At 41.1% G+C, this 13294-nt stretch overlaps 1 protein-coding gene across 1 annotated transcript; it reads right to left on the bottom strand.

Annotated features, from left to right (window-relative positions):
• Nucleotides 1-4153: 4153 nt before the first annotated feature.
• Nucleotides 4154-8124, bottom strand: LOC117595285 (NLR family CARD domain-containing protein 3-like). The gene is made up of 2 exons (XM_034295500.1): nt 7943-8124; nt 4154-5946 (listed from the first exon to the last, which is right to left on the bottom strand). The coding sequence occupies exons 1-2, from the start codon at nt 8112-8114 to the stop codon at nt 4154-4156; spliced, it is 1965 nt and encodes a 654-aa protein (XP_034151391.1). The 5' UTR covers nt 8115-8124.
• Nucleotides 8125-13294: the final 5170 nt, after the last annotated feature.

Below are 13294 nucleotides of genomic sequence, written 5' to 3'. Positions count from 1 at the left end.
TCAGTTTCAACATTTGATATGATGTCTTTGTACTATTTTCAATTAAATATCGGGATAAATGATTTGCACATCATTGCATTCTGTTTATATTTGCATTTTGCACAGCATCCCAACACAGGAGTCAAACATTCCTTTTATTTGGTCTCACAGACAACCAAACAAAAGAACAGGCACAACCAATAACTAAAATACATGTAGTGTAAATAATAATCCACACAGAGATCCTTAAGAAAGATCCCCAATTAGAGGCAACATAGGGCAGCTTCATCTAATTGGGGACAAACAAAACCAAAGCATAGAGATGCCAAAAGGTACCCCTTCTGCCAGGTCCTATCACCACAACCAACATAGAGATGGCTAGAGTATCATACTGTCTTTTTAAAATACCTTTAAGTTGAAACAAGGTATTTGCATTGCTATGATATGTAGGGACCAGCACCACAATCCACGTGCGGAAGTTATCATTTCTACGTACTATACGCAATTGATGGCTAGTGATCTCTGGAAATGAGCCTAAGAAAAGTTGATAACGAAAGCAGGGTATTTAACAAACTATTGACAGAAAAATATTTATTTGCAGATGTCGCAGGTAAAGCAACTTGCTTGATATGTTAACGCCACAGTTTTTAAAGAGTACAATTTGTAGAGGCACTTCCAGAGCAAGCATGCAACGAAATACAAAAACTGTCACCCGATGCTACAATTCAACAAGTCCAAGCGCTGTTGATTTCTTGGGTCTGGACTGCTAAAATCGCTGTCGTTAAAAGCACATAGTACAAAAACTATACTGTATGAAGTTAGATGACGCAATTATACCAACATTTGCTTTGAGGGAAAATCTTCAGAAGTGATTTCATAGACTTATGTCTGCCCTAATAACTATTATACCTATATAACTGTTAAACACTATACCTTATGTAATGTAGCTTACTCTGTTGAGTTGAAGGTTAAGTTTTAAGGCAAATATGATTTTAGGCCTTTGCATGCCATAATAACAGTTGTTAACAGAAAATAATAATAATAAACATTGTTAAAGTAAATTTAGTTCAATTATGAAAACGGTGTTGCATGGAAAATAAATATGCATAAATGTAAAATGCAAGTTAACAGAGTTAGCTAGGTTATGTGTTTTTTAGGCATGTTGGTTAAAAAGGTAATCTGGCGCACGATGCTCTCTGGCATTTTCAGTGTGGCCCCCCAGTGAAAAATATTGCCCAACCCTGATCTATATATTCTATCTTGTCATGTCAGCATTAAGTAAAGGCATACCTTTAATAATGACATTGCCAATACATGACACGAGAATACAAATCAATGTTCTCAGTTAATAAATATGTAGAATATGTACAATATGTACAAACAGTAAGTTTGGAGGCTCTGAACACAACTATCTTACACATTTCTGATCCTACAGGCAGCAGTGAGCCTATTCAGTGACCCAATATGCAGGTGAAACCATCTAAAGTCCCTGAATATTTCAAATAGAGAAATAAAGAAACCATACATTGTAAAACAGGCTCAGAATTGTCGTTGTCCGTGAACACATCCACTATGACTTTGTTTTCCTCACATTTTTTTTTTTCCATACCTTGCTCCTTGTATACTAAAGAAACATGCAACTATTTGCAAAATGTTATTGTGATGCAGTTCATAAAAGGAAATCAGTCCACTAACAGATTCATTAGGCCCGAACCTATGGATTTTACATTATTTGGCAATACAGAAACTGTATGCCCATATTAAAATGTCTGGGATCTTTTATTTCAGCTCAGGAAACATTGGGCCAAGACATTACCTGCTGTTTAGGTTTTGGTTCAATGTAAAAGAAAACACCTTGTCATGTTTTTTACTTCATCGATTAATAAAATAATCTTGTATTAAGGTATTGAATAATCCATTATCAAAATAATCCATAGCAGCATCCCTACTGGAGAGAAAATAATAATGTAATAATCTGTTGTTGTGTTTTCATGGAGGCCCTGCTGGTTGTGGGTGTTTCACCTCCATGTCTGATAGGAGGTCTGGTGGGGCTTCATCTATCAGACCTTTAGAAAATCCCATTGGGCAGGAGGTTGGGGACTTTCTATATATTCTATACTCCCGTATCCTTCAGGTCATTGTTACTCAGATCCAGTTCTTTCAGGTGTGAGGGGTTTGACTTCAGAGCTGAGACCAGAGAAGCACAGCCTTCCTCAGTGATTCCACAACCTGACAGTCTGGAGAGAGAATATCATGATGTCACATACAGAACAATAGTTCAGAATAACATTAGAATATCCTTTATATATTACATCATTGTCATGTGAACTTGTATAACTAACATTGCCAATAAATTACACTAGAATGTAATTTACTATATAGAAATTAATCAATGTACTCAGTCAATAAATATACTGTGTGTGTTATTGTGTATGTGTGTGATTGTGTGTGTGTGTGTGTGTGAGGGGAGGAGTAGCAGGAATGATAATAGACAAAGAGGGGTGGATCTGTGGACATCAGAGGGTTGAAATCAAGATTAGTTTGAATGGTTGATAAACCTGGAATGTAGGACTGCAAAGATAATTAAACTAAGTTAACTCATCATATTGCCTATTAACCTAAAATACATACAGTACATTTGGAAACTCTGAACACAACAATCTCACACATTACTTGAAATATTTCTGATCCTACAAGCAGCAGTGAAATATACAGTGACCCAATAAACAGGTGAAACATTCTAACATCCATTAATATTTCAAATAGAGAAATAATGAAACCATATGTTGAAATATGGGCTCAGAATTGTCTTTTTCCATGGACACATCCACTATGATTTAACACTTAAAACCAGAGCATGCAGACTAGGCTGGAACATCGTATCGGTCTCTTCAAATACATAAGTTTATTGACCAATCAGGACTCAGATATTACTGTATGTGTAACAAAGTAATGTGTACATATGATTTAACACAGTCTTTACACTATCACTTAAATGCATGTAACAGTGATTCACTATGATAAAGTTATATCTCTCAAACTGTAAAGGATAAGAAACCCACACTACTACGCTCAGATGCAATAATTTAATATCATACCAACGTTTATACAGACAAGCTGTCTTCTTCAGGGTAGCAACAGGGTATATCTCTCACACAGCTGTATGGAAAGGCAGAACCGATGGTTCAAAATAAGAATAACTAGCTGATGGATTCAGACGATGTTCTCCCCAAAAAACATATTGTCTAAATAACTCAGATGCAGAAGATCACATTAGTTGATGGTTGTGTTTGGACACAGTATGTTAATAGGTATGAATTTAAAGGAAACTAGCTGCTTGAGACCACAGAGTTGTGTAGTTTCCCTGGTTATGTTCCTTAGTTATATATCCCTTAATTTTCATGAACTGAAAGATTAATGCCATAAAAGAAGTGGCCAGATGATCACAAATATTACTGAATCATAGCTAATAAAATATAAAATGGTTATTATTTTCATGCTGGTTTATTATAGAAGAGCAGTGAACATTTATATTGTACCAGTGAACAGTGGACTTCACCAGGTGGTTGGGGACTTTGTCCTGCTGGGAGCTCAGGGCTGGTGGAGGTTCACCCATTGACAACAGTAGCTGTTTTTAGTCCCTTGTTGTAGTGTAACACCTCTGTTGTATTATTATAATGTTAATGATCACTATGTCATATTAAATATAAAAATAAACTACTATTACTCACCTCAGAGTCTCCAGTCTACATTGTGGATCCTCCATCAAAGCAGAGAGTTTAATCACTCCTGAATCCTCTGGCAGATTGTAGCTCAGATCCAGTTCTTTCAGGTGTGAGGGGTTTGACTTCAGAGCTGAGACCAGAGAAGCACAGCCTTCCTTTGTGATTCCACAACCTGACAGCCTGGAGAGAGATTATCATCATGTTATAAACAGAACAATAGTTCAGAATAATATTAGAATATCCTCTATATATTTTATCTTTGTCTTGTCAACTGTACTTAAGGACAAACTTTTAAAACTGACATTGCCTGTATATATGACACATATTTCTGTGTAGGAGGTTTCATTCATATCAGTGTTGTCATGTGAGTACATATATTGCAGATTGTGTGTGTGTTCATTTGTGGGTGTGTGTGTGTTAATTTGTGGGGGTAATTTGCATGACTGTACTTACAGAGCAGTTCTGCAGGTTTTGATCACTGGCAACAACCCCAGAAGACCTTTCTCAGATGTGGAGTATTTCTTCAGGTCAAACACATCAATCTCCTCTTCTGAAGTCAGTAACACAAAGACCAGAGCTGACCACTGTGCAGGTGACAGTTCTTCTCTGGAGAGACGTCCTGAACTCAGGTATCTTTGGATCTCCTCCACTAGAGAATGGTCATTCAGTTCATTCAGACAGTGGAACAGATTGATGCACCTCTCTGAAGAGGGATTCTCCCTGATCTTCTCCTTGATGTACTTGATGGTTTCTTCATGGCTCTGTGAGCTGCTTCTGGTCTTTGTCAGTAGACCTCGTAAATGCTTCTGATTTGACTCCAGTGAGAGACCCAGAAGGAAGCGGAGGAAAAGGTCCAGGTGTCCAGTCTTACTCTGTAAGGCTTCATCCACAGCAGTCTTGTGAAAATCTATTTCAGGTATTTTCCTGAACTTACTTGTTAAGGAGTTTGATAGTTTTTGACCTAATCTGATTTTATTGTTGTTTTTGAATGAGAGAAACACATAGACAGCAGCTAGAAACTCCTGAATACTCAGATGGACAAAGCAGAACACCTTGTCCTGGTTCAGCCCACATTCCTCTTTAAAGATCTGCGTACAGACTCCTGAGTACACTGATGCTTCATGGATATCAATGCCACACTCTTTCAGGTCATCTTCATAGAAAATCAGATTGCCTTTCTGTAGCTGTTGAAAAGCCAGTTTTCCCAGTGTCAGAATGCTCTCTTTATTCCAGTGTGGATCCGTCTCTTTTTTCCCATCATACTTTACATTCCTGTGTTTGGACTGAAACACAAGGAAGTGTGAGTACATGTCTGTTAGGGTCTTGGGCAGCTCTCCTTTATCATCTGTAGTCAACATGTACTCAAGGATTGTAGCAACGATCCAACAGAAGACTGGTATGTGACACATGATGTGGAGGCTCCTTAATGTCTTTATGTGTGAGATGATTCTGCTGGCCAGGTCCTCATCACTGAATCTCTTCCTGAAGTACTCCTCTTTCTGTGGGTCATTGAACCCTCTCACCTCTGTCACCAGGTCAACATACCATGAAGGGATCTGATTGGCTGCTGCAGGTCTGGTAGTTATCCAGAGGAGAGCAGAGGGAAGCAGATTTCCCTTGATGAGGTTTGTCAGCAGCACATCCACTGAGGTTGACTCTGTGACATCACAACAGCTCTTGTTGTTCTGGAAGTCAAGGGGCAGTCGGCACTCATCCAGACCATCAAAGATGAACACAACTTTGTATTTGTTGTAGTTAGAGATTCTTGTCTTATTGGTTTCAACTGAAAAATGATTGATGAGTTGAATCAAACTGAGTTTATCCCCTTTCATTAAATTCAACTCCCTAAAAGGGAGGGGAAATACAAATTGGACATCCTGATTGGCTTTTCCTTCAGCCCAGTCCAGAATGAACTTCTGCACAGAGACAGTTTTTCCAATTCCAGCAACACCCTTTGTCAGCACAGTTCTGATAGGTTTGTCTTGTCCAGGTATGGGTTTGAAGATGTCATTACATTTGATTGCTGTCTCTGGTCTTGCTTGTTTCCTGGTTGTTGTCTCAATCTGTCTCACCTCATGTTCATTATTGACTCCTCCACTTCCACCCTCTGTGATGTAGAGCTCTGTGTAGATCTTAGTGAGAAGTGTTGGGTTCCCTTGTTTAGCGATACCCTCAAATAAGCACTGACACTTCTTCTTCAGGTTAGATTTGAGATCATGTTGGCAAATCACAGCAAGCTCATCTGAAATAAATAACCCAGATTATATTAATGATGTCTCTATAAATGATCAATTAATAAATAACACAGAGAATATGACTGTTCATTTAAATGTCTGAATTGTAAGTAGGGTTGCACGATATTGACAAAATGTGATACTGTGATATTTATTATGATTATTGCAATATAGATATTAATTTAGATATTCTTAAACAAATGTAAAAACTCAAAGGTTATGGGAAAACCCATCAAAATAGATTCATAATGTCACGTCCTGGCTGTGCCCCTAGCCATCTCTGCGCTGGGCTCGGGGCATAGCCAGGACAGGACAGGAGGTGGCCTTTAGCCACCTCTACTCCTTTTTTTGGTTTCCCCAATTGGAGGCAGGTGTTAGTTATTGCCTCCAATTGGGGACCCTATTTAAGTTTAGTTTGTAGGCCCCAAGGCGTGGTTCATTTTGGTTTTGTGTATCCTGTGTAAGGAAGACCCACGTCACTGGTTGCTGCCTTTTTGTTTGTTGGAGTCCTTCTTTCTTTTTTTTGATTAAACATGGATTACCTTCCCTACCTCTACTCTGCGCCTGTGTCCTTTCCATCCCACGACCGTGACACATAACATATGAAAACTACAAAGGGATTGTTTAAACACAAGGGTTTATTTCAACAGACAGTCATACTGGACTGGTACAACATCAATAAATAAAGACCATGTCTACAGAACAGGACATGTTGTATTGGTGGTACAGAAGACCTGACAACCCTGTACAACTATTTAGAGTACCAGACATGCGGCAAACTGGGGATCAGGACTGTCATTAGTACTTGAATTTGTATTAATTGCACATTTCTACATCCCCCTTGTACATGCATTATACTTAATACTTAATACTTATATTATACTTAATACTTACATTTTCTACCCTCTTCTATTTGCACTTCTGGTTAGATGATACTACAATTTGTTGTACTGTACTTGTTGTACTGTTCAATGACAATGAAGTTGAATCTACACTGAAGTTTCAGAAAAACAGGTCCAGATGAGCCCATTCAAAATACATAGCAACGCCAGCCATGCACATCATTGGTTGTGTCTGCCAGTGCATATATAAATGGAAAGACATCTGTAGAAGCATCTAGAGCTGTTTCCACCCTGAGAATGGCAAGTTATCACGATTTAAGCTGAGATGGGTCATAGCATTTCGGGATTAGAGGAGAAATTTGGATTTTCACACACTTCCATTTAAAGGGTGTACTGTGAATACAAGAATTCTGGCTAAACATCTAACTGACGACAGCAGTATGGCCATAAAGAGACTGGGAGAACATGACCAGCTTCAACTAGCAAGAATTGTTTCATGCGATAGACCTGCAACACTGCCTCAAATAACATCTGCATTCAATGCTGGGCCCTCAACAAACATCAGCATTAAGACTGTGCAACGTTCCCTCATGGATAAAGGTGCTCCCATGGGAGACCTACCAAGTATTAGACTGGTGAACCAGGATTTCTGGCACTTCAATGTAATCTAAAGTTTTTCTTAAGATATGCCCCCAGGTTTAGTCTCTGTAGTAGAGGAATACCTGTCACCTCTCAAACAGGGCCAGTCACTGGTATTGGCTTTATAGACACAGTACTTAATCAACACTAAAAAACAAATGATCGCATGGACACAGACTGCAAACTAACTTTGCTTCCGCAAAGGGAATCTGAACGCTTTTCACTAGAAGAGTCTGGTGTTTCAGCCTTTGTAAAGGTGCCTATTGTATTTCTTGGAAGTGCATACATCATTTGAGATTTTTTTAATTGATTCAATCTCAAATCTAGTGAAAAGTCATTTTCAATTTTGATATTGCGCAACATGTTATTGCGAACATTTAGTCAATATATCATGCACACCAAATGTAAGATACGTATCTGTCTCTCATCTCTTTCTTCAACAAAGAAGATGTTGTTATACGTTGTCTCAAGGTCACTATAATATCATTTGGAACATTCAACAGTAAAGTCAGACAACTCTTACTTTTCTCCAGTGTGTCAGCAAGATCCTTCTGGTTCATGTTCCTCAGGACATGCAGTGTGATCTTCAGAGCCCCCTCTTTGGCACTGCTCTCCTGCTTCTCATCTTCAGGGTCCACACCTTCCTCATCCTCCCTCTGACTCTCAAATCCTTCTGTGAGATCTGAACTCAGCATTGTCTTAAACCTCTTTCTTCACAAACATCATGATATTCTGTTCAAGTAACTGAAACAGAGTGAAAAAGTTCAAATTAGACTGAAATAAAGTTATTTAATTCCCAGAACAATATTAAAGAATGCATGAAGGATTAACAGGTTAACTTTACTTGAGGTATACAGAAACAAATGTACATAACAGGACCACATACACTGAATATAGAGGACAGGTCTGTTTGATGACTCTGGACAGATTGACCACTGAGAATCTCTGACTCTGATCTCTCCTGTTGGTCTCTGTGGACAAAACATGACATTACATCAACACTTCCTGAGTTTGTACAGACTCACACAGTTTTGTGCTAACAACTTTTTTCAAATAGCAAGTTAATAAATGATACTATACATAATCCAACATTGACTATTGTATCTCTGTAATAGAAACTTGTGGGCTCTTAAATCCCTTTAAATCACAGTTAAAAACCACAACAAAAAGTTTATCATAAACCTCAACCTGTTAATAGTATTGTGAAATTAAAGGAGTCTGAGCTTGAAGATTTTAACTGGTTCTCTGGTTCTTTTTTCGGTATAATATACAGAATCTCAGTATTTTGTAAAAACTTGAGTATATATAACAGTGGGGAAATGACACTTTGCTACAATGTAAAGTAGTGAGTGTACAGCTTGTATAACAGTGTAAATTTGAAGTCCCCTCAAAATAACTCAACACACAGCCATTAATGTCTAAACCGCTGGCAACAAAAGTGAGTACACCCCTAAGTGAAAATGTCCAAATTGGACCCAATCAGCCATTTTCCCTTCCTGGTGTCAAGTGACTCGTTAGTGTTACAAGGTCTCAGGTGTGAATGGGGAGCAGGTGTGTTAAATTTGGTGTTATCGCTCTCACATACTGGTCACTGGAAGTTCAACATGGCACCTCATGGCAAATAACTCTCTGAGGATCTGATAAAAAGAATTGTTGCTCTACATAAGATGGCTGCAGCATTGCTGCAGAGGTTGAAGGGGTGGGGGGTCAGCCTGTCAGTGCTCAGACCATACGCCGCACACTGAATCAAATTGGTCTGCATGGCTGTCCTCCCAGAAGGAATCCTCTTCTAAAAAGATGATGCACAAGAAAGCCTGCAAACAGTTTTGTACTGTAACATACTGAATCAGAGCATGATCCCCTCCCTTCTGAGACTGGACCTCAGGAGCTGTATTCCAACATGATAATGACCCCAAACACACCTCAAAGACGACCACTGCCTTGCTAAAGAAGCTGAGGTAAAGGTGATGGACTGGCCAAGCATGTCTCCAGACCTAAACCCCATTGAGCATCTGTGGGGCATCCTCAAATGGAAGGTGGAGGAGCGCAAGGTCTCTAACATCCACCAGCTCTGTGATGTCATCATGGAGGAAGGGAAGAGGACTCCAGTGGCATCATGTGAAGCTCTGGTGAACTCCATGCCCAAGATGGTTTAGGCAGTGCTGGAAAATAATGGTGGCCACACATAAAATTTTGGGCTCAATTTGGACATTTTCAGCGGTTTGGACGTTAATGGCTGCGTGTTGTGTTATTTTGAGGGGACTAATTTACACTGTTACAAAAGCTGTACACTCACTACTTTACATTGTAGCAAAGTGTCATTTCTTCAGTGTTGTCACATGAAAAGATATCATCAAATATTTACAAAAATGTGAGGCATGTAGTCTCATTTTTCAAGGTCCACACTACAATTTTAAATCACAAAGATACTAAAACCCATTGGTAGTCATCTCCCAATCTCACATTAATTTTTTGAAATGTATTATTTCTGTCAAAAACAGATTACATGTACATTGTTGCCTCGTGTGTGTGTGTGATACCAATAGCCTACGTTCGCTTCAATGCTAACATATATTCATAAAGTAAGTGGCTCCCTCTGCTGGCTGATACAAGACCAACACCTCTTGCAAATGACTAAGCACTTCATTTTCTCCCACATAACTGGTTGACAACACAGCGAATTCATGTAGTTATTGTTGTATTTGGACACAGTGAGTTTGTGTCTCTTTCTGGACCTCATAATTAATAATGAAGGAGTGTTTTGTATATGTCATCATCATCATCATCTTCCGCTTCATCCGGGGCCGGGTCGCGGGGGCAGCAGTCTAAGCAGGGATGCCCAGACTTCCCTCTCCCCAGACACTTCCTCCAGCTCTTCCGGGGTGACACCGAGGCGTTCCCAGGCCAGCCGGGAGACATAGTCCCTCCTCCCGGTGGGACGGGACCGGAACACCTTCCCAGGAAGGCGCTCCGGAGGCATCCGAAACAGATGCCCAAGCCACCTCAGCTGACCCCTCTCGATGTGGAGGAGCAGCGGCTCTACTCTGAGCTCCTCCCGGGTGACCGAGCTTCTCACCCTATCTCTAAGGGATCGCCGGGCCACCCTGCGGAGAAAGCTAATTTCAGCTGCCTGTATCCGGGATCTTGTCCTTTCGGTCATGACCCAAAGCTCATGACCATAGGTGAGAGTAGGAACGTAGATTGACCAGTAAAATCCAGAGCTTCTCCGTGCGGCTCAGCTCTTTCTTCAGTACGAAAAAAACAATTATTATTTGTTAAATGTATGTACATTGTAAAGATTTGGTTTGTCTTTAATGTCTTTTTCGTTAAATGTTGAACCCAGGAAGATTAGCTGTTGTTGCTGCAATCAGATAATGGAAACAAAATAAACAAATAAGAGACAATGTTGAAAATCAATGACATTGACCCATGAGCTTGTATTACCTTTGATCAGTAGAGAAGTCTCCCTCTCTGAACTCTATAGGATGATTCATAGACCGTTCACTCTTCATGGACACACAGCTGGGTATAGGAGATGCTGGTCCCTTTATATGGTCCCTGAAAATGATACAGTTAAATACAAAACAGCTGAGTGTTTTTGTTCATAGTGGACTTTCTTAGTAGTGATTGTTGTATTTGGACACAGTGAGTCTGTGTCTCTTTCTGGACACGATAATTAATAATGAAGGAGGACCCAGAGTGTTTTGTATATGGTGGACTTAGGAGTGATTGGTGACTTTGAACCAACTCAGAATCATTGACTCTTAAATGTCTTGTGTAAATGTTACAATAATATCATATTGATTTTGTAATTGAGGATGTAATTATTATTGAAAAACATGTAAAGTGTAAGTTACAAACCTGTATTTCAAACATTTAATAAACAGATACACCAGTACCTAGAACATACACGTTTATTTTTTTTTTTATCTGGTTCCTCAGTCTTTGTTTAGTTGCATTGTTCTCAACCGACTACTAGACAGGCTGGTGAGAACAACAGTAGAGTGAGAGCGGGTTAATCAACTACTAGAGTAAGTGGCTCCCTCTGTTGGCCGATACAAGACAGACACCTCTTGCAAATTACTAAGAATATACAGCACTTCATGTTCTCCCACATTAGTGGATAACACAGGGAACGCAAAACAGGTTTGTGACCTATAAATAATGTTGCCCATAATGTTGAAAATACAAACCAAACTATTTTAAATGTTGTGGGTTTATTAATATAAAGCATTATACTCCCATTGTACCAGCTTCATCTAACGCACATGCCCCTAGCCATCTCTGCACTGGACTGGGGCCATAGTCAGGACAGTACAGAAGGTGGCACCTCTAGCCACCTCCCATCCTTTTTAAGTTTTCTGTGTGGCCATTGTGGTTCATTTTGGTTTTGTCTTTGCATTGGGTACCCCACGTCACTGGGTGCTGCTTTTGTTTGGTTTTGTCTTCCCTTTTTATTTATTAAACATGGATTACACCCTCTATTTCCTACCACAACCACAAACATGACTGAATGAACCACCTGAAAGAGACACGGCAGAGATGGACGGTAGGGGAACTCCTCTGTTGGCCTGACAGTAATACAGAGGAGGAGGAGAACCCCTACCGTCCCCCGCTGCACACTCAACCCTCCGGGAGTCAGCCCCAAGAGACTTTTGGGGGGGTGGTGTGGGGGCGGTCGGAGGCCTTCCCGGATGTTGGGCGGAGTGAGGACTGGAGGGGGTTTAAGGACGCGCTGTACCGGTTCTCGCCGCCAGTCGAAAAGTCCCCGGCCAGCTTGGTGCGGCCAACGCCTGGGTTACGTCCGGTGCCAGCCCCAAGGCGCCTGGTGTTCCCAGCGCCCCCTGCTGCCCAGGAGCCGTAGCCAGCGTCCCCTGCTGACCAGGAGCCGCAGCCACTTCTTCCTGCAGCCTAGTGCCCGCCGACGCCAGAACCTGCCAAGGACTGGGCGCCGCCGCCTGAGCCCACTGCTCCCCGCCGAGCCCTCCTGTCCCGCCCGCATCACCGGCTCTCCCGGCTCCTGACCCTCCGCCGGCTCCTTCTCCCTGGCCTGTACTGGCGGCTCCAGGTGCCAGAGAGAAAAAGAAAACACTCAACCCAAGATATTAGGTTAAATAAATGCTAGCATTGAATTGGCATGGTAAACATAAACTTTTAGTCTTTTGGGCTGCTTATACACTGATTGGGCATAACATTCTGACCACATGCCTAATATTGTGTAGGCCCCCTTTTGCCACCAAAACAGCCCTGGCCCATTGAAGCATGGACTCCTCTAGAGCTCTGAAGGTGTGCTGTGGTATCTGGCACCAAGACGTTAGCAGCAGATCCTTTAAGTCCTGTAAGTTGCCAGGTGGGGCCTTGATGGATCAGACTTGTTTGTCCAGAACATCCCACAGAGGCTCGATTGGACTAACATCTGGGGAATTTGGAGGCCAAGTCAACACTTTGAACTCGTTGTGTTCCTCAAACCATTCCTGAACATTTTTTGCTTTGTGGCAGGGCGCATTATCCTGCTGAAAGAGGCCAATGCCATCAGGGAATACCATTGCCATGAAATGCACATAGTTTGCAACAATGCTTAGGAAGGTGGTACATGTCAAAGTAATATCCACATGAATATCAGGACCCAAGGTTTCCCAGCAGAACATTGTCCAAAGCATCACACTGCAATCGGCTTGCACCCTTCCCATAGTGCATCCTGGTGCCATGTGTTCTCCAGGTAACCGACGCACACACACCTGGCCATCCACATGATGTAATAGAAAACAAGAGAAAACATCAGACCAGGCCACCTTCTTCCATTGCTCCATGATCCAGTTCTGATGCGCACGTGCCCATTGTAAGTGATTTCAGCAGTGGACAGTGGTCAGCATGG

Source organism: Esox lucius, chromosome 11, assembly GCF_011004845.1.
Source record: "Esox lucius isolate fEsoLuc1 chromosome 11, fEsoLuc1.pri, whole genome shotgun sequence".
NCBI lineage: Eukaryota > Metazoa > Chordata > Actinopteri > Esociformes > Esocidae > Esox > Esox lucius.
Note: the sequence above shows the minus strand (reverse complement) of the source record. Positions and strands in the feature narration are given on the sequence as shown.